General features: G+C 33.9%; 1 protein-coding gene across 2 annotated transcripts in view; it reads left to right on the top strand.

Annotated features, from left to right (window-relative positions):
• The window catches only part of LOC149793216 (uncharacterized), a 59,208-nt gene that overhangs the window by 11,047 nt on the left and 24,181 nt on the right, over nt 1-23,980 (top strand). For both annotated transcript variants that reach the window (XM_089967179.1, XM_089967178.1), the window contains exons 2-4: nt 11,020-11,094; nt 16,283-16,579; nt 23,634-23,767. In XM_089967179.1, the coding sequence (XP_089823305.1) occupies nt 11,031-11,094; nt 16,283-16,579; nt 23,634-23,767 (495 nt within the window). In that variant the 5' untranslated portion in view covers nt 11,020-11,030. The remainder of the gene's footprint in view (nt 1-11,019; nt 11,095-16,282; nt 16,580-23,633; nt 23,768-23,980) is intronic.

The following is a 23,980-nucleotide window of genomic DNA, read 5'->3' as shown; positions in this document are numbered from 1 at the left end:
ATATATATATATATATATATATTGTGTGTGTGTGTGTGTGTATCAGAGTCTTGTATCTGAATTAATTACTGTTGATCACATATATAAAAACCAGTTTGTTTTCTTAAACATATATTTGTCTATAGTATTATAATATGACGATGTACTCATTTTGTATGTAAAACGTCTTATGCGTTTTGTTTTGTTAATTTGGCCTTTTACAAAAGCGTGTGCATGCATGTACTCGTAAAGCGATACCTTCTAGCACTTTGAAGTGCACTCAACTGATTGGCCGATAAACAGATCGAAATAAAAGGATAGACCTGCTTCCCCCCCCCCCCGCGTTATTGTGCAATGAATACAAAAATACACGATTGTTTACATTTTTGTCCTGAAGATTGACTATCGCCAACCGCGACCACGAGTTCCATGAACAGTGATAACTTAAACAGTATGAAGTATATTGATGCGATTTGAGTACGCGGAGTTGCGCGCGCGCGCGCGCGCGTGTGTGTGTGTGTGTGTGTGTTAGAAAGAGAGACTTAGAGAGGTCAGCATATTTGGTCTAAAAGATTACAAAATATTATGACTATATTTCAGTTATTTTATATCATGAAGCAGATACAGAAATACACACGGGAAAGAAAGTGAAGAATGTTCAGATTGTATGAACACCCACAGATTGCGTCTTCGTCACAGTATCTTCTTTGTATGAAATACAAGAGCATCACTTTGGTAACAACATACTATCTATGGTATATTTTCTATATGTTTTTATTTGACATGAGCCATAAACGTTGCTATGAAATAGCCAATATCTAGACATTAGTTTTATTTAAAAATAAATGTGAAAAATCTGGATTCATATGTACATTGCTGCAGATAATAATGTTTCGATAAGTTTGAAATAAATTTAGCATTTGCTTCTTATTTTACACCTTGAAATATGATTATTTGGACATATCCTTAGACCTTTAGTTTAAATATTTGAATTTTCTCACACTTCAACATTGATATATAAACTAATTGAACTGGAAAAGACATACACTTCAACAAACTCATGTAGCAATAACCTTTGTTCAATCTAATTAATGCATCCAAAATATTGTGACGTCTTTGAAATCAGTACGCACACTGAGAAGTCTCTTCTAAATATCGTACAAGCAAATTAGAAAAAATAATACTTAATACACATCGATATATATATTTCTCTATAATTAAACCAGAGCAGTAATGTATGGTACTCTAGGGTCTAATGACTTGAATTAGGGAAAATGACCGAAAAATGTATAGGGTCAAGGGGACTTTATCATGGTGGGCCACTACAGGGTCAGTGAGAATTTGACATAGATAACGTCACGGTACTGGACATTGAAGAAAATTGGCAACAATGTTGCAAGTGGAAGAGCTCAATCTGGCGGCTACTAAATAACAATTCTTCAAGTGGCTGACCTGAATAGGCGCTACTGTAGATAGGGACAAATAAAACACACACACATACACAGATATATATATATATATATATATATATATATATATATATATATATATATATATATATATATATATATATATATATATATATATATATATATATATAATACACATGCAAATACACAAACAAATACCAATGCAACATAAAAACATTTTTCTTTTTACCAATGGAGTAAATCGTTTTGAGGCAATGGAGTGGCCCTAAAAATGGCTTTTGGGGTTTCTTATTTCTTCTATTTCCCCCAAGTCTTCCACCAATGTCTTACTCTTTCTATAAAATTCATCTTCTTCTCATTCTTCATTTCTTCTTCCGGGATCCAGTCTGGACATTTGCAAACTTTTCTTGGACTTTTGATCCAGTTTTCATTAAGTCTATAAAAGTCTTCCTTTCTCTTCTTAGTTTCTTTTTCCTTCCTCTCCTTGGCACGGGTAGCTTTTATCTTGTTCTCTTCTCCTTCCATTTCATTCCTGACAAGATTTTCAGAATGTGTTAAGGCAGTGGATATTTTATTTAAGCAACTTAAAGGTGGGTAAGGCCAATACACGCACGCCGCTATCTCTTAAAAAATCATAAGTCACCACCATTAAGTCCAAAGCTTTCTCCAACAGACCCATTTTGCAATGTTCATAGGCTATTAATCTTTTCATCTTCGTTTATGCCATCCACCATACCTCTTGTTAATAACTCCCTGGCTCCAGTCTTCTTACACACTGTTGAGTAGCTGGATATGCCCAATACTTTATATTCTCTATCACATACTTCACCACCACTATGCATTCCTAAGTATCTTTAAAATCATCTTAACAGTTCATGTTTTTGGCGTTGACATGTCAACGATGGGAAGCCAGACTTACGAATGCTCCACTTTATATTCCTCAAGCACCGACGTGAAGGAAAGATCCCCTCGCAAAAGCTACACATCATATACAAAACAACCTAAAGAGATAGTGATGCGAGTTCTAAGATAAACTGTTGAAGATATTTGCTACAAAGAAATACACTATTACAAACAAGAAACAAAATACTCCATACAATCACATATCCCAGCAGGGACGCCTTTTTTAAAAACATACTAACAATGACATTCAATCACTAAACACACACTATCACACAAGCAAACTTAGCAAGTGTTTGTATACACCCTATTAAACCCTCTCACACAAAGACACATGATAATAGGTATATGGGGAGGGTATTATCTAGAAAAGACACACACACACACACACACACACACACAAGACCTCGTTAGCTTAGAATCTAAAAGAAGATGAAAGCAAACAAAACGTACTCTCACACATTTTATATACCATTCAACACCCCATAAAAATGCTATCCATTACAACATCGATGCATTGAATCGCCCCAATACACTATCCTAAAAAACGTCGTGTGTTAACTTAGAGAGTAAAAGAAGGAGATGAAAGCAAAGAAAATATTCTATTTATTACACCACAAAAAATGATGTTATCACATCACCTATAAAATCACACACACACATACAATACACACACTTATATTACTTGGCTTGTGATCACTTAGAGTTTAAGAGAAGGAGCTGAAGGCAAACCAAACATACTCTCACACATCTTCTCTACGGTCCAACACCCCATAAAACGACTATCCATTACACCATCTATACAATCCATTACCCACCACACACAATCCCCAAAACGCCATGTGTTAGCTTGAGTGTAATAGAAGGAGATGAAAGCAAACAAAATATACTATCCCTTACCCCACAACAAATATTATCCATCACATCACTATACCATCCGACATCCCATAAAATACAATCCATTACACCATCTAAACCATCCATAACCCACATACCATCTCAGCGCGTGTGTTAGCTTAGATGGAAGAGTATCATATGAAATCTCGCAAAATATCAGTCCCTTAAACCACAAAAAATAGTATCCATCACATCAACTCTACCATCCAGCATATCATATTCACTATCCAAAATACCCTGTACTTGCTCAGAATTTTAGAGAAGGAGATGAAATGTCACAAAGAATACAATCCCTTTCATCACAAAATACTATTCATCATATCAACTATATCATTCAACATCCCTTAAGCACATTATTCAAAACACGTCCTGTGTTAGCTTAGAGTGTAAGAGAAGCAGATGAAATCTCACAAAATATAATATTTATTATTCCATTCAAACTACTATCCATCACACCAACTTTATTATCCTTCACCCACCATATTATTAAAAAAAACTTTCCGTGTTAGTTTAGAGTGCAAGACAAGGAGCAGAAAACAAACAAAATTTACTTTCCCTTACACCACAAAAAATACTGTCCATCATACCACTATGCCATCCAACATCCCAATGCTATCCAGCACCTCATACACACACTATTCAAAGCTCCTATATCCATCATTTGTACGGTGTCAGTGCCGGCATGTATGAGTATTTATCTAAAGTTTAAAAATTCAAGACACATCAATATTGGATGAACATACTGATAATATTTGTGTTCACTTCCATACCTCAAGTGCGTACGTAAAGGGACATCCCTTCCATTTCAATTCTAACTAAAATATAACAAAGGGGAAGACAGAGGTGAAAGAGCACTTATCCATACAGTGTCAATAAAAACAAAACACACCATCCTTTTTATAAAAAATCAAGACCAAGAAACACTTAAGTGGCATTTATGTTATATTCATTTATAAGTAACAATGCAATTTTACATTACATCTAGGTCAACACATCGACTCAAATTGTACATTTTTTTTCCATTTCCATCTCTTCACTGGCACAGATTCTTCCTCATCATCACTTTCTTTTTCTTCTTCTGAACCCCTCTACATTTCTTAGGGCACTCTGAAGCTCAGTGTACTTTCTCCTGACAATGATAACAGGTATCTTGAATTTTGTCTCTTTCGTGGACGAAGTTGGCATGTTGGAGACCAATATCCTTTCTTCTGACAAACATAGCAAAATTCATCAGTACTTATCAGTTTTATATGATTCTCGTCAAATCGTCCATCAGAATCTAAGTTTTATTGACACTTTCGTCTGTGAATTATGTTTTCGTATGACTCTTAGCAAATCTTTGGCTAGCAGGTCGACCCGTGTTGACCTTTCCATCTTCTTGATCGTTTTAGAGCTGAGTGAACACTTTGACTCTAAGACCATAACCATCAATACAGGGATCTGCTGAGTTTGAAATCTAGTCAAACGAAATGTTGGCACTCACGATGAAACGGTTCAGGTGAGAACTTAGAAGAATGTTCGAGGCAACATCGTACCGTATTTCCTGACGCACACGAGCTGAAGTGTTAGCTCAAATCCTTGCAAGCGATTTCGATGCCTAGACGAGTGAGCCTCAAGCAATGTCCTCCACATCTGTCATAAGACCTTGGGAGCCCTGATTCAGCCCCCAAAAATGTCGTATATCCCCTCAAATTATATTTACATTTGTAATAACGCACTTCAAGAAAAATGAGAACGAAGGCTTACACCTACACCTTGAGGTGTAAAGAGTTCAAGTAGCGTACGAAACATAGTCAAATTAAACTTTGTGATCAAAATGAAACGATGACACTTTTCCAAGTAGAAAGCAGACACCAACCGACAATTTGTAATCCATGTCTGACCACAATATTAGGAAAGAGGAAAGAAAGTATAATGTTAAAAAAAAAGTACTATCTGCGTCATATAGACAACATGTCAACATATGAGGCCAAATAATCAACGGCGAAGCACGTAATGAAATATCAAAGCAATCCTGCTCAGAACAATTGTTAATATTATTGGCAATAAAATCTCATAAATGATTGTCAAAAGATGATTTAATAGGTGCATTTGAAAGCAAGAGGTAATTTTAGACGTATATAAACATTACATTTTCAAGCTTTGGTCATTTATAAGAACTTTACACACTAATACGAACTCACTGCAAACAATTAGGAACGCTTTCTCCTGAGTAATTATATGTATAAACTAAGCTTTACTTAGTAGTGTTAATTGGTAATCACACTATTAATAATGTATGTTTGTTTTATTAGATTACACTTAACTATTTCTTGCAAAATAGAAGCATCAATATTTTGACTCATATACTTAAATTTCTTACATGATATTAGACCTAACATTTGTCCTTTAACCAGAGGAAAAGCAATGTTATTTATGAGAGTTGAAGATGACTGCTACCATCTTTTAAGCATACGTTCCTCTCACATTTATTTTCATCAATTGTTTTACACACTACAGTAAGAATTAATGAGATCTATAATCCATTATGTAATCACATAATCCACAATTTTGTTCATTTGTCCTTCTCACGAGCTATTTTAAAATCTTCAAAACCCAAAACATTCAAAATAGGCCCAGTCTAAATAGATGCGACTATTACTCATTCCCTCTGTACTACGGTTGCATATGGTTAGCATTTATTTTAATATTTCCTATCGCCTTTTCAAAGCACCTACTACATCGTAATACACTATTTTGGTTAATGTGTATTATTATATAAATAAAAGAAACCGATCGTCGATTCTGTAAAGAAATATATCTGATGAAGGGTAATTTGTAACTTATCCGATTTAGTGTTTATTTAAAATCCCGATATAAGCAGAGGGAATTGAATCTAAGCTTCAGCTGATGTTTGTAGAACCACAGGAAAGCAATCCTCTTTACTGGGGAAATATGTTAGTAAATAAAAACCCTTTAATTGAGGCCGTTTGGAACACTTCCTTCATCATGTATATATGTATTTAAGCTTCCTGATAGTATAATAATAACTATCTTATGAATTGCGCCGGTACGTTTTGAATACAGAAACATGTTTAAATTACACATAAATTCGCTTTCAATGCCACCATCATGGTTCCTGAAAAAATATATAACCTATTCTTTTGAATAGATATTTATTTATTGGGTGGCTGTAAGATCTGATAATAATAAGCATTGCATGTACGAGAATGAAGTTGACAATTATTTTATATTGTATTAGTGAAAATCTATTAACAACACACATACTCTATTGAGGTTTTATGTGTTATTCTCAAATTGGTTTATGTTACGTTGAAAAGAAATCCACATGTAATAGTCGATTTTCCAGAGAGAGACAGACAGACAGACAGACAGACAGAGAGCAGAAACCTATATGCTCTGGTGCATGCTATGCACTTCAAAAGATCTGCTTGTCATCATTTCTTCACATATTTTGCATTATTTATTTTTCCATATTTATATACTTCTGCCCTTCCGTGCACCTCTATTTTAATCACCTCCCATTTGAGATGGTGGACTAATGACCATGCTAGCAAAATGAATTGATATTCCAAAGCATTAAAACTTAGGGAAGTGTTTTTCTTAATGACCTTTGTATAGTGTCCAAAGCAAGGAAACAAATCCTCAACTGTGCGCGGCTTGGACATTTAGTTACTGTTTTAGGGTCAAGTGAAACTTCACACACACACACACACACACACACATAAATTTCATCCGATATGAGAATAAAACAAATTCCTGTATCGTAGCCATTTTCTTTCGGGTTTGCGATGTTTTAATATTTTTTAAAAAGACAACATTGTTGATTTTTTTTAAAAGATGGGACAAGTATTTTGCAGTTACTACGAACATACAGATAAACCTTGAGTCATATTCCAGGATTCTTTGACACTAAATGTCAATAAATGATGATGCGACGTAAGCAGTAGAAAACACATGATATATAAAAGTGCTCATCATCACGTACGTTAATAGTATATCAGATTTCAAGCAACATATTTACAGGCATGGACTTTATAGTATGGAAAATTATTAGGATTTGTTTCGAGATGCATAATGAGCTTTGAAATGTTACCTACTTCTCGATAGGAGAGGAGATGACCTTTATAGAAGACGCGGATTTGTTTCAAATCATACATTTTTTCTTGTTTTCGTAGAGAGGATTCCATGGTCTACAACTAGTAGCATACCGTTACACCGAGCTTTCGTTTTTTTTTTTTTTTTTTTGTCAGTAGGATCTTAAATATAGGACATACAATTAAAACCAAATATTTACCTGTCACCTATTGTACATATGATAAAGCTATGAAATTTATATAAAACCTAGATCCATTTACCAATTAATTTGTGCATGTCAAAATATTTAGTAACCTATTCTGTATTTAAATAGACGGGTTATATAGCTGTTTACTACCAAAATACCTAATAGAAATTTGTATAAATTTTCTGCAACAACCAAAAGCTCCACCACTGCAATAACTTCAACAACATCAGCTACTACTACTTTAATTGCAGCAGCAATGTCACCTGCAACAAAATGTTCTGCTTCATATTCTGTTGATAACAATTTAACCCTACTTTCATTACTTCTACTCCACTCAACAGAACCGGAAAAAAATGTTTCATGTTCCTGAATGAATTCATAAAAAATGCTGTTTTCTAATTGTCATATGGTTTCATGGACAACGTACTTTTTAAGATTTTTTTCTCTTTCATATCAAATACACTTGACATACACTGGCTACACGAGAGGCGAAATGACCATTTCTTGAGAACTATTTCCTATAGGCGCCTAAATCTTTTGTGATCAGCACACATATCATCATACTAGTTTCAGGGTAATATAATAACGATATACGTATTCCAAGAGGTGACCAGGGAATCTAAAAGTATACAACATTCTTCTGAAATCTGTGTCACACATTATTGAGTAAGGATATTAACACTATAATATTGTGCTTTTAAATGATATGTCTTTTTAAAAATAAAGTAAAGGTGACGCTACGAACTATATACACGATGGAACGTCACTTGTATAATTTATATCTGTCCAGATCAAAAACGTTCAACAACCCCACAAGGCAATCTCCAGAGACCATTGTTACTTGCTAATGACTTTGTCATGCGATGATATATGCTACTATTTTGTTGAAGACATGTAACTTATGTAAAACAACTCACCTGGGTGCCCCCTAAATCACTCTATAGCTGTTTTGGACATCACCAATAATCATTCGTGCTACTGAAAGAGTAAGCATTTCTAATTTCCCCTGAGTACACTTTTGAGGGAATATTTGTTTCTCGTATACGCGATATGCCTGTGCTACCAAAACCCAAATGATCGTACGGAAGCGAGCTAAATGATGACGGTTTTCTTTGTCAAAATGCTGGAAAGGAGCATGCAGTTTGATTTGAAGTGAATAGTTTTGAAAACTAAAATTTGTTGTTGTTGATAATGCCACTATTAATACTGCAACTTCTACTACAACTGCTAAATATGTTGATTGTTTGGTCTAAGGCTTTGACCTGAACAATTTCGACTGCTAACACTTAATACTATTCCTTTTCTTCTTTTTCTCCAATTCATGATACGTATCTTTATCAAATCAAGATTGTGCTGTGTATAGGTTTACATTTGCGTCAACTACTCGTTAATATACGTGGCCTCTAGGAAAGATCGTCAGGCTATCTAAACCCCTTCCTCTGCCGAATATGTGCCTTTCTGCTTTTTTTTATAGGTCAGATTGAAAATGCAGTTTTTGGAACATTAGTGAAATATATACTTACACACATACACACACATATGTATATATATATATATATATATATATATATATATATATATATATATATATATATATATATATATATATATATCACTTGTTTTGGCTCGAATAAACAGTAACACAAGAAAGAGTGAACACAACAAGCTTTGAAAAATACAAAAATTTATTTTCCTGAAAAAATTCTGTAAAAATGAAAAAAAATATGAACTTACGGGTTTTATGGAATCAAATCCAAAAATGATCCAAAGTAATTTAGTACCAAAATGTTCATCTGATTTCACCTTCGATTCCCGACGAAGAATCCAAGATGGAAGACGATAATGTATGATGCAGTCTGTAGTGTTTAAGTTTACAGTTTCTTGTAGAAATAAAAATTATCACTCGGGTTTCAGATAGTTAAATAAATTTATTAAAAAAAACTGTCATTGTTTCACAACATTGCATAAGCACACGTATTTTCCAAAACAATAACAGAATTAATTCTTTTTGAATCAAAGTTAGTTGAAATAACTCCAAGCCAAGTAATTTGAAATAACTCCAAACAGCACAACATTCAACGGTTTAACAGCCCAACTTCTACTGATCAATTCTCCAAAGCATGGGCTATATGGGCTTTCTAAAACATAAACAAGTGTCACGTGACCATCTTCTAGATATTTGTAGGAGCAAGTACCTGTTACAGCTCACGTTTACCCAAAGTGACCGTGACAAAAACCAATCGTTTTTACTCTAAGAATTAAAAGGAATAATTGTTTACATGTTAAAGACAAGGTCCCATCATGACCTTGAAAAGAACCAATTATTTTAAAATAAAATAGGACATGTTTACGAAAGTTGCTAGAAATTCTGAATCAAAGTCAGGATTTAGATCAACACCTGGTGTTTACAAACTAACAGTCAAGGTCAAACTATTTTCTAAAAGAATTATCATCTCTATTGAATAAATTTACATCACAATATCATGTAATATATTTTTAAAAAATAACAAACAATTAAATTGATAAATGTATATATTAAATCTCCTATAATTAAATCAAATATATATATATATATATATATATATATATATATATATATATATATATATATATATATATATATATATATATATATATATATATATATATATATATATATATATATATATATATATATAGTAATAACATCTTAAGTAATACGTGTCTTTAAACTAAATCCTCTTTTGGCCTTTAACAGAAAGTCAAGTTGTCGAATAAGTCTTATGCCATTGAGACTGGTACATCATGAAAGAGCTATTTATGTTTTCAGTGTTGCTTGCCTCAACAGTATGTTGGTAGTAGGCAAGACAGAATGCTTCGAGATTTCTATATTTGATCAGAAAACGCACGAAAATAGCAGCTAGGCTCAACTTGCTTGTGACATGGGGGACTATGTACACAAATGTGTAAGCTTGGAATGTCTATGGAAATTGTAATAAATTGGTAAATCGAAAACTGCTGGTGAAATAATTCTTTTGGATAAGGAACGGAATTAATCTGATCACAAAATTGTCAATAGTTTTATTCATAAAATGAAAATTGGAATCGAATGAAGATGAGATATATTTATTATTAAATAAGCTGTGATTACATAAGACTTTTTCGGCGGTCGTGCTTGATGAATATAATTGTATTGTATTATTTACTTTATTTTGACATGATATGACATGATATGATGCTCTGAACACATATTTATTCAATAAAGGATTGTCAAATGTGATGCTGTAGGAATGTTAACGAGTTTGGTATGACATGGTCTATCAAAAGATCATCTGTGTACTTGTTTTTCATAATTAAATGATAATGTAATATCATTTAAATGCAGTAACTAGAAAGGATAGTGACCGATTTGAACCATACATTCGATAACACACCTGTCATGGTTAACTTAATCATGAAAATAAATTGTATTTGCCTGTAAACTGCACATTATTGCAACAGCGTGGTCTATCGTCAACCATGCAATCTCTACTATTGTTTACATTACAGGTAATAAGAAGATGTCCGAATTCCTACGCTTCTGTTTGACATTAGTGGTAGCATTCTTGTCCGGATTGTCTGCAGGTTGGTAATCCAATTATGTGCATCTTTTTATAGATGGATTTGTTTCGAATTTAATATTTATGATCTAATCTCCCATTCAAATTTAATCTTCGATATTTTATTTTTAAGTAGTATATATATATATATATATATATATATATATATATATATATATATATATATATATATATAAGTGTGCGTGTATGTCCATAACGTGTTTATCCTATCTTGAATCGCCTGGAAAAGAAGTAGTCCAATGGAGTCATAAACACTGAGATAATTACGAATAAATTTAAGAATCCTCTCTAACCAAGGCTCGTGTATTTTACAGTGTACTTCGTTAAGGAATTAGGTTGTAATAATTCCTTCCTTTATTAATAATGGTGATGACACAACAAAGCAATGACGTTCACATGAAACATTTACCGAGTTGAGCATGCAAAAACACTTATTACCTTATATAGAAGTCTCAAAAATATTTTCTTAGCAATACATGTAAAGAAAGAAAAGTTGTAATGGTCTACAAATGACACTGTCATAACATTTATAATTATTTCTGGTTGACGTTGTTACTTGGGATCACTATTATGAATACATATCATATAAATAGTGTCCACTATCACTAGCATAATATAGTACTACTGGCCCCAGTGATGACCGCTTTCTGCAGTAGATCGACCTTGAGTGGTCAGTTTTGTCGCACAGTTTCTAGTTTCGTTCTGAACTGCAAATTCTTTTGTGCTGAGTTGATCAATCTTGTTCTTTGCCTTCGACATTATCCTCCACTAGCTGAGCTATACGCTATAGATATTTATTGTTTGAGTAAAATCTACAATGCCGGCTGTGTTTTCTGTAGTTGTGGCTACACAGGTATTGCTGAGGCGGGGTTACATCAGTTCAGTTAGAAGATTATTACACTCCTCAAAAGTGCATTCTTGCTTTTATATTGTAGTTTAGAAGCAACTGTTGCCGTAGATATACTTATCAATTGCAGATTTATTTTCTAACTGCCATTAGTCTTACTCCTTACGTTAAGGAGCATTAAGTTTATTCCAGACTAATTTGTCAAGAAAGCTTCAATTCGTCCACCAGGAGTAACTGTTTGTTTTCGACCTTTCCTTGTTGATGTTCTGTCCTCTGCGGTATAATGAATCTCATCTAGGAAATCAGTGCAATTACCAACAGCATAGCGACAATGATTCTCCCAAGAATACTCTGTTAATAATAATACTCTTGTAGTCCTGAAAAGACTAAGTATATGTTCCAAAATAGTAAATTGTTTGCTGTGACCCTCTGAATGGTTGCGTGTTACTGGATTTCCGTTACCAATCCAGGCCAACTACGTGGTGTGATTGCTTTCTCTGATATTTCGTATCAGAATGTTATTGGATGGCAGTTGGTTCTGGACTTTTGATCAGCAAGCCTCCTAATCCTTTGAGACTAGGCCTTTTCTTTTGGGTGACCATATAGCAACGATCATTTCAGTTACAATTTTTCATACTGTTGCTACGCTGGTTATTAAACTGTAGTTGATAATCTTTAAACCGAGCAGTACCGCATTTGTCATCCATCATATAGCATTACCATGCTGCTAATTAAAATCCCTCAATTTATCAATGCTTCCACTATTCATCGACTTTGTTTCTGGTTAATTTGCCGATGAGTTGCGCCATAATTGTTAAGATCCTCTCTTCAGTACAGAATTTTTTCCACTAGTGCGCCTCAAGTTTAGTTAATGTTGGTTGATTTTCAATTGTTTTTTTATTTGCACTGTCTTAACCTGTCTTCATACGCAGTAATTTACATCATGGTTTGGATATTTGCGCCAATTCTTATTCTTATTACTTCACCTAGTGGATTTATGTTTATATAATACTTTTAATTAACGTTTGGTACTAAACTAATCACCAGTTTCACATCTCCTTATTGACTTTCATACTACTTATAGATCATATCTTTTCACTTTTATGTTTCTTGAAAATATTTCCACTGTGAGTCTGGTCTCCTCATTGCTGCGTTTTAGATCAGGGTGTGAATTTCTATCACATCGACTACAAAATATTAAGTTGCTCATTCGCTGACGCCGTCTGTATGAATTATTTGTTTTGCCTGGTGCACCTTTAATATGACAGTCATGAGTGTTTTCTACAACGATTTCAAATTTACTGCTACGATCACTGTTCCTTGTCTGTATCTTGCTTGGTTTTGATTCAGTCTCCATTAGGTGTTGCGCTAGGTTCATTTTAATATGGCGGTTTCATGCTGCAGGCCAATCTTCGTGCTGTTAGATAAACAACTTATTCTTGCTCTTATGTTAAATTTCAGCAACCAGTTAGTTATGTTGTTAAGACGCTGATAGCATACCCCTCTTATGCATTGCAGCAATATTCTTTGGGATATATCACATCCTTTTCGACCTCTCTTTAGAAATTGAAGGCCGATCGCGTAGTGGCTTTCTCCAATATCGACTACTCCGGGCTAGGATTGCCCGTTTCGGACTAAGCCTCCGTTGAAATGCTGACTTGCTTGGCCATCTTCATACTCATGACTGTTATGCTATGGATAAAGCATGAATAGTGGAGTACCATATAAAACGCTGAAGGAGAATTAGTATGACACACTTTGCATTCGAACGAATCAAAACATTGAAACCGAACGAAATCATTACGCACGGTAAAAGTGGATCTAGATTTAAATATTAAAAAAACAGGTTGATAAAGTAACGCGAAAGGATAAATACTGCTCAAGAAATAGCACAGGAGAACGAATGAGAAGGAGAAGGAGCTGACAAATAATAACATGAGCTACATATCAGTGTTTCTGAAGATTGTCCTTAACGAAACGAAATATTGTTATCGTTTCATGGTTTAGACGGTCTGGTATGGTAACGCAGCTCTATCGAAATACAACAGCATTACTATATATACATATGAATCAAATGAGGCGTTGCAAACTAGTATAAGCATAAATTACATGTTGGGATCTGGTCAGGGCAAACGTTAGCATGTGACACCGGAAGAACATAATGCTATTGAAAGCAATTTGTTTGTAGGGAATATTTCAAATTTGAAAAAATATCCAGTGAAAGGTCCGATGAGGACATGAACGAGTTAAATTACTATGGTGACATTGTTGCGAAATTTTACCAGATACCGCGAATGAGGACTGAAATTGTGGATGCGGAGATGACAAAGGCATTGGAAATCGTACTTGAATTCAGTGCAACTCAATTACATAGTTTTATTAAATTTTATATCAAGCATTACCTGCATGTCTAAGCACCTTCATCATTGATAATATGATTGAATTCATTCACGAGCCAAAAATATTTCATTTGGATCTAGATGATTAACTTACTCTTGCCATATAAAAAAAAATGGTGAAATGTTAATGTCCAAATCGTGATCATGTAAAAGCATACTGAACTCGATGATATATTAAATTATGTTTTGAAGAGTACGTGTAAATGAGAGCAGAAGAAGATGTATATAAAAAGAAATTATTAACGGAAGTAATTGGGGTTCAGCCGACGAAGAACACAAGTACACACACACACACACACACACATACATATACTGTATATATATATATATATATATATATATATATATATATATATATATATATATATATATATATATATATATATATATATATATATATATATATATATACATATATATATATATATATATATATATATATATATATATATATATATATATATATATATATAGAGAGAGAGAGAGAGAGAGAGAGAGAGAGAGAGAGAGAGAGATTGATGGATAGATGGATGGGTGGTTGGATGGATAGATAGATAGATAGATAGATAGACAGATAGATAGATAGATAAAAAAATGAGGCCCACCACTCAAAACTGTTCAGATATATGCCACCTACCAGTCTTCAGCAGAATATTTACTTCTAGTTTAAGTTAGTTATTAATTAATGTGGTCAAAGCAAACGATGGGTTTTGACATTGGTGCTCTACTGGGGATACTATATTTCCTCTACGTACGTTGGTATGTAAGAAACAAATCAGGTAGAGGTAATAAAAAATGAATTGATCTTATCAATCCTAGCCTTATTTGACATAAATCTGTATGTAAAAATATAAGCAATAACATACCTAGATATTGAAATCCATCTATGTCACTGTCAAAGCATGCGTACAAGGCGAGAAAAGGAAAGGTTGTATTGCATTATCTCTTTCATTAATATTATCCTTAAATGACTTAACGACCACATTTCTAACGAAACTAGCTTTGTTACATTATAATGTCCTCAATAGTTTGCACGTTTGGCTGCTTTTTCCTAAACATTTATTCATGTTTCGAGAATGTTGAATAATTTAAAAACAATGTGGTAATATCTAGAAACATTTTATATCTAAAGCTGAAACCGGAGGTGAATAAATTCATATATTTTGGAAAGGGAATATTCAGAGGATATTAAAGTTGGCGTTTGTTGATAAACGGATAGAGTCACCATCGTATTAAAAGTATCTTATTTGTGTGCTTTCTTTTGCAAAAAATAGTAAAATGCACCTCGTGCAGAGACCTGAAAATTGTTTCAGTACAATTAGCAAATGCAATTTAAAGTGTAAAGGTTAGATCAATCGTATTTTGTAAACTTTCATCAAAATCATCTTTATTCCAAGTATTTGACGCGAAAACGAATTCACTTTTATGTCACGGTTTACTGCAAGATATAGTAGAAATCATGTTCTCGTTAAAATTAGTAAAGATGACTCTTTAATGATTTTAATGACATGGTTTTAATCTACATTTGACTAGGGGCGTGTATTATGAATGTTGAGCAGATCAAATCCCGTGTTCTCACGCCAAAAAATGGGCAAAATTTGTGTAAAACGGTCATTCAATTGAAACGACAATGTAAAGATGGCATAGTCCCAGGTGCAGAAACTAGTTCTAAATATTGTTGCCAAGGGGACTATGTTCTGCACAAGATTAAAATGGAACCTTAAATTATATGAACAGATTAATATTCCATAATAAAATCAGTGATATTCGAGTTGTCAATTCTATTGAGATTATTTGAACTCTTCATTATATTCTATGTTCAGAAATGGAATTATTATTATTATTATTATTATTATTATTATTATTATTATTATTTCTGGCGATGGTATTTTCAAGAATAATTATTAATATGGGAATGAATATAAAAATAATCTATTCAATTTCAGGTGCAGAAACTAGTTCTAGGTATTGTTGTCAAGGGGACTATGTTCTGCTCTTTCAAAACATTACATTCCTTAAAGGCAACTCAGTGAACCTTTACATCAATGGTTTCAGAAGAACACTGATTGCCACGTGGCATTCTTTGCAAAATCCTTCCATTCTGCCAGAATACAAGGAAAAGGTGTTTCTTGACGATTCTGGAACTATATCAATACGAAACATTCAACTTTCGGATGAAGCAAAATATGTCCTTAGTTACGATGCAGATAATACGAAATACGAAGTGCAACTATATGTAATGGGTGAGTATTCAATTATATTCGTTTAACACAGGCATTTTACTACTTACCACAGTATAACTTCAAATACAGAAGGGGGTTGAAAGACCCCAGCAATGTATTACCAGGGAAAAACATATGACCGGTCCCAGTCAGATGCCATACATTACTTACTAAATTCTAATGAGTTGTATCCTTTATATCAGTTGTTATACTTTTCATATTTTTGAATGTGCACTTTATGTCTGGTACAGATCGTATAAATGAATAAGATACACATTTTGTATGGAGATCTCTTTATAACTTGATAGATAAAGTGTTCAGTAAACAATTATTTCAGTTTCGTGGTGTTTTAATTTTATTTTTGTTCCGTTTTGTTTATTCGTACAATTGATTGATATGCATGTAAGCAACATGGCAGTCATATTATGTTCTCTCACCTCACCTTAACAGTGTCAATCTGGGGTTTTATACCTAAGTAACATCATAATGTAAAATAAAAAAAAACAATCATTACAATTTTGAAAATATAAATTTGTTTTAATTAATTGTATTATTGAAACAAAGTGAAATAATTAAAAATAAATTACGTTGTATGAAGTCTTAGAATGTAACCCTAACGATCCTAATTGTGCTATCAATTTCTCTTTAATCTTTAACATGTTCCAAGGTATTCAGAGCTAAGCTTCTAAACTGCGTGTTTTACCGTGATAACAACACTGAATTTAACAAAATTATTAATCCGATTATTTTTTATTTCAATGTAACCTCGTAAACGAAAAATATCACTGAGGTCCTTGAAGTTTCCAAATAATCCGTTGTAATTAGCTAGATAGTCACGTCATTGAATACAATCTCATAATTCCAAAGCAATGACTATATGATTGAATGATTCTCCACTTTGCTATATCCATCGATTATGTAATCATAAATCACTATTACAAACACTAGAATAACTGCAAAAGAATAAGACAAATGGTGCATATGGTCATTAGATCGTGTCTAGTTGTATTTGAATTAAACGGTCTCTGATTTATAATACTTTCTATAATAATTTGAATCGCATTATTCATTCATAATAGTTTTGGTCGTCATGATAGGCAAACATACATATTCTAACCTTTAATTTTCATTGTACCAAAACAAATGCTAGAGCGCGCTTGTTAACTATCAATAGGCCCATCTTTTCTGGAGCATTGCATGATAACAAGTTTGATATTTAAAATCGACAAATGAGATATTTTGCTTCACTAGTATGTTAATTTGTAACAAACCGTGTTTAAACGTCCATCAAAATCAAATGCGCACTAATCTCTTGTTAGCAATTAAGTAATGGGGATTTATACTGGAATAACATCATTAGCAATTAGGTAAAGGGTAGGAATGTGTATACACGCGTATAATTATATGCATACAAAAGTACTAACACACCATATGAGGCAGTAGAAATAGGATAAAATAGACACACTCAGACACACTAACATAGCATAATATCGCACATGGTTAGGAAGTACTACTTTACCCTCACACATAATTTCACACATAAAAGCGAACGGGTCAGGTGTCTGAAGTTTTAGTTGTAACTAATGGACAAACACAGAATCAAACACAAATACAAACCTGCAAACATCTGTCTTTTCTAGAGTTGGGGACAACGCTCAAAGGTCAGTCCGAGTTTGTTAGCGAAAGGCGTTTAACATAAGTGTCATCGCTTCAATGGTCTTCTTTACAAGAATGGTCTAAGGACGTGTTCGGACCCGGATGAAACACCATTGTACTTGACAAGCATTCTTCTTTTCCATATCGTTGTGTCTGTATTTGTTCTAATGACTCAGGATACCTATACATTCATGGGTTAGTCGGGGTTGAAGAGTATGCATGAAATAATCGTGGACGGCTTCAAGCTTGTCCATATCTCGGCTACTTGTCTTGAGAATGTGAGAAGCCAAAGGAGTATATGCAATTCCAATCAAAAGAGAGTGGTCACATGACGTCCTTTTCAACATATATATATATATATATATATATATATATATATATATATATATATATATATATATATATATATATATATATATATATATATATATATATATATATATATATATATATATATTTGTATGTGCGTGTGTGCTTGTGTGTGTGTGTGCTTGTGTGTGTGTGTGTAAGCGCGCTATTACCATTTATCAGTGTGGATCTGGTAAATTACATTACCTATTGCCGGTAAATTTGAGAATGCATCATATACTCAGAGTGATTTAAGATTGACTACGACTACTACTGCGCCGTTAGCCATGATTAACTTCAGCTGAGCTTTGGGTGGTTTCATGTCGTCTACACAAGAATGTTTGCCTACGAGGGTTGTACTATCTTTATCTTCTTGTCCATCATTACCAGTGATTGATGATATCAGAAAAACATAATTAATTGTTTGAGAGTTTTACTCAGTTTAAGAATTAAGTACAGGCATACATTAAAAACAACAAAAACAAGATGATTAAAGAAAGCAAAAAGAAGAATAGAAAACCTTAAACAGTCAACAGAAGGCAGAGAGTAAGAACATAACAATCAGTTTGTCGTTGGACATTTTGGCAGAGTGTAAGTACCTGACAGACTTTGTTATGTGGACACTAGAGAACGAGACCTTCACAATTCAAGACATATATTTTCGATGAATACACCAGCTCTCATTGCCACAGAAGCAGGAGCAGTTACCACGATAATCACCACCATAGCAGCAACATCTTGACGAAGAGGGGTATGACTTGACCAAGACTGAAGTCGAGGGAATGAGTGCAAATTATCATAGGAATAATGCATTACAATTTGACGCTTTACAAGAAGCTTTACAGTCATGAAAAGATCAAGAATTTCGTGAAAAAGCATTGTATCCAAACAAAATAGTACGATTAAAAAGCCTCCATATTGTCAGTCGACATTTAGAAAATTTTCACCAGACTATGCACCAGAAGCGAATTAAACTTCCAAACCAGAACACTTTATCACTAGGATAGGCGGAGTTCTATTGTAAAATGGGAAAGTTCCAAGACAAACAATTCATTGCCAATATAAATACCGACATAGACGAATAATTCAAAACAGGAAAAGAGTCAGAGACCCACTATGGATTCCAAGTTCAATTTGAATTAAAAAGCACTTTCATCGATACTAAACTCGACAATGATGGATTCAATACTATTTCAAGTTTAATACTCTACTCGAGCATGATGTTTTTTCTTGCGACGAGATGGTGTCGTACGCTGCGTCATCATTAATGAAGAATGATCTTGCTGCCCTTCTACTATTAAAATCGTTGCCGACTGTGTGCCATGCAGCCATACTAGAGAAAGCGAGGCAATACTCGCAAAAGTGACACCGTGTGTGTACCTAAAATTGCATTTCATTCATGAATTATAAGTCCAATTTGGACATCAAAGGCTCGTCAAGATGTACAAATCGAAGAAGAATATACAGTTTATGTTACTTGCCTGGCTATTGTGACCTTGAAGGCCTAATTCAGACGTTTAAACAAAGAGTACTCATTACCAAAACCTTAGCAAGACAGGATTTATCCTCTCGGGAGAAGTAGACCAAATGCTATATTTCATTAACGATGTGAAGAACCATAAATGGGAGTATACACGTTTCACTTTTCCGGGTACATGCCATAAGGACATTGCGCTGTTACCACCTTCTTTTGATAGGGCATGACGATATCGACATTGATATTTAAGAAGAGAAAAACCATAGTGTACCTGCTCAGCTACGAGAAAGCATTTACAGGGACCTCGTACAGATTCAAGTGATACGCAACGATCAATTTAATCCGTTACGATCAAGACGTTTTCACCAGTGGTACCTGAATAATAAAAGAGGGGTGGATATTTTGAAAGTGTTTAAATGGTCAGATATTTATCAATTACCCACGACTCAAAATAATTTCGATGTCACGACTTCTATTTACAATGTGGCAGTGGTATAAATAATTCCAGAGGACAAACACTTAGAGGATTACAAAAAAGGTGGGGGCCCCGAGTGGCCGAGTGGTCTAAAGCGCTCTCCGTTACGGATCACTGCCATCTCACCTCTGTCTGCGTGGGTTCGAGTCTCGGATTCGGCTAATGTGGGTATGTGAGAAAGCTTGCCAGTAGCTTCTCGTGGTTCGGTGGTTCTTTCCGGTTTTTTCCGGGTTCTTCCTCCACCATTAATACTGGCCACCATGTATAGCCTATCGTGTGCTGAAAAATGGCTTTAAACCCTACAACAACAACAACAACAACAACAACAACAACAAAAAAGGTTACAAGGAGTATTGCCTCAGGAAGAAACGTCTTAACAGCGTGTAGTATGAGAGTCATTGATGAAGTTCAATATAGTTTACCACCAGATATTGTTTGACAAACATATGATTATTTACTCAATCAGAAAGACATTCATATAAATGTCTAATATTAAAGCTTATTATCCCACGACTTTTGTCCTGGATGATGCGAAAAATCTACGGAAGAAGTCAATGACAGTGTTTAGTGCTTAGAGGATTATCAAAAGTGTTTCCACATATCATTGCATTAAGCTTTGCACCACGTGTGGTGTGCTTGTTGGTTGCTACTTTTGTCGGATTTTGTTTGCCAGCATATTCATCGTGGACAATTTATTAAAAGTATGTGCAGCAAAGATATAGCCAATATTACCTATCTCTGCACGAAAGAAACAATGTGTTCAAACTGATGAAAGCAGATGTTGTACCTCCATGCGAACAAGACATCCTTTGCACTCTATCCACACTTCACACTTAACAAAAAACTGGTTATATATAACTGGTTACGTGACTTGGCTAGTCTTGAATTCGACGCATAAAACAATTGGCGGCTAATGTTGAAAAAATATATTATGTACCTGATCCAAGAAATGCAGTTGACATAGCCAGTGAAAGTCAATCCACAAGTGAAATGGGTTTATGGATAATTTTTGGAACAGTGGTAGAAGACGACAAACGCAATAACAGAAACAACTTGTATAAGTCCATTCGAGTAGTAGTTGTAGTAGTAGTAGTAGTAGTAGAATTAGATGTGGTAGTAGTGTACAAAGAGAAAATAAGAAGGAAATAATATTCACTGAGAGTAGAAACAATGAAGTTCACAGAGACTAGTAGCACAAAACAGCTTATATGCAGATTATATGAGACGCAGATAGATCGAGATTGTTGTACACTTATTTATATGAAGCTGAAGTGATTTTAAATTTGTACTTTGTTGATGCACTAACTCATGAATACCTTACACATTTTCCCGCTTACAAAATACTCCAAGAAAGATAATTAGAATCCATTTTCTTTGTTGAAGGCATTGCTCGCGAAGACGTGTCTGAATTTAGTTAAACAGGTTTTCATGTTCGATTACATGCTATGAGAGAATGAAGAAATTATATTCATGGTATACAAGAAAAATATATGATCAGAATACCAATACCATTGACATTGCTAAAGGTTTATTTCAGCAAAATAACCCACAGCACACTGTCAATATCAATGCACATTATGTTGTATTTTTCAAACGTCCAAAATCTGAATGTCATTTGCAAGTGTTGCACAAACAATTTGGAGCACCGTGTCTGAAAACTGCGTTCACCAATTGAATGGAAACTCAAAAACTTCACCCACACTTGATATTAAACCTACAGTTCCCAGCTATGGGATATATTACAGTTTACACCTCCCCATTGGCGTCACCTCCTTTCAAACAGCATTCAACATATATTTTCAATCCCATCGTCCTGCCAAATTGGTTCGTGTATTGTATACCATTAGTCAGGAAAAATGAACAATTGCAAGAGAGTCTCAATGAAGTGTTACGATAGTTTACTTTGCCAGCACATCAGTTACTTTAAGGCCTCATTCGCATATCACATTAAACATTTGTTTCGAAACACATAAAGCAATGGTGACACAACTGCATGCTCAAAGAATCGATATCCAGTCCAAAACAAATATGATTTGTCGAAGTGTATTTTCAGGAGGTTTCATTATTCGTTCAATTTAAAATAGGATCCTAATTCCGAACCCAAGATCCCCCATGTGTATATATATTCATATATATATATATATATATATATATATATATATATATATATATAGATAGATAGATAGATAGATAGATAGATAGATAGATAGTAGGCAGAATTACTATTTTAATATATATTATACTATCATACCGTTTAGAGATTTTGAATTCGTACTCTACAGAGATTCGAACCCAAATCCGTGGGTAAACACTGTGTAGATAGAGGAAAATTAATTGCTATGTCGTCAAGCGAATGTGTCTGCTACACACGGGTGCACATAACATTGATTCAATTGCATCATTGTTTGGTGATGTGTGCTTAGTGGTAATGGAATATGAGCTGGCGTGTGCAGGCAAGACGATGGGTGCTGTTTACCCGTGGACCTGTGTTCGAATTTCTCAAAGTACTAATTAAAATTTATCTAACCTGTATGATAGTTTTATTTGTATTATTATTATTATTATTATAATCATATATATATATATATATATATATATATATATATATATATATATATATATATATATATATATATAGAGAGAGAGAGAGAGAGAGAGAGAGAGAGAGACATAAAGACAGACTGAGTGACTATCAGACAGTCAGATTAAAAGTGCATAATTGTGATCATATATTGTGCATGACGGAAGACTGTACCTTTTTAATTTTCATAAGTTTACTAGTCTATCCGTTTTCTTGGATTATTTACGAATGTTTACTCACGCGTCTTACTCTAGTTATACAATTGTGAAAGCATTTTATTAAACGTGTTGGATGGTTAATAAATGACATAACGTTATGAATACTTATATGACTTTATAAATGTTTTCAAGACAGTATATTAAAAATAGGAACGATAGACATTCGTCATAATGACAGAAAGCGTTGAACAGTGAAACTACCTCATGAAAACGAAATGCAATATCCTGCTTTAAAGTTTAAAAATGTTATTGCAATGAAAACCTAAATGTACCAAGCTTAAGCTTGTGCAATTAAAAGATCTTTTAATAACTTATTTCAGTTGCACCAAACAGGCACTGCAGACCGAAGATAAAGGTAACGGACAGCCTTTTGAGCGCATCCTTGGAAGCCGAAGACTGTGGCAGGCCTCCAGCGTCTGTTCACTGGTTGGACTATCCTGAGATTTCTATCGTTGTATGTAATCTTATACAATATTCAATCTGTTCTTATATCCATTCCATAAAGCATTTTAGTTTGGTTGATATGTCTATTTGACTAAATCTATTTGCATCTTTAATGCATTTAAAAAAAGAAATTCGTTGCAATGTGTTGCTGATCGACCAGCGCCGCCTTCCGAAATTTAGTGACACTTATCACAAGGGCCGCAACGCACACGTTTCGTACTAT

The sequence above is a fragment of the Sinohyriopsis cumingii genome, chromosome 8, assembly GCF_028554795.1.
Source record: "Sinohyriopsis cumingii isolate HCF-2022 chromosome 8, ASM2855479v2, whole genome shotgun sequence".
Taxonomy (NCBI): domain Eukaryota; kingdom Metazoa; phylum Mollusca; class Bivalvia; order Unionida; family Unionidae; genus Sinohyriopsis; species Sinohyriopsis cumingii.
Note: the sequence above shows the minus strand (reverse complement) of the source record. Positions and strands in the feature narration are given on the sequence as shown.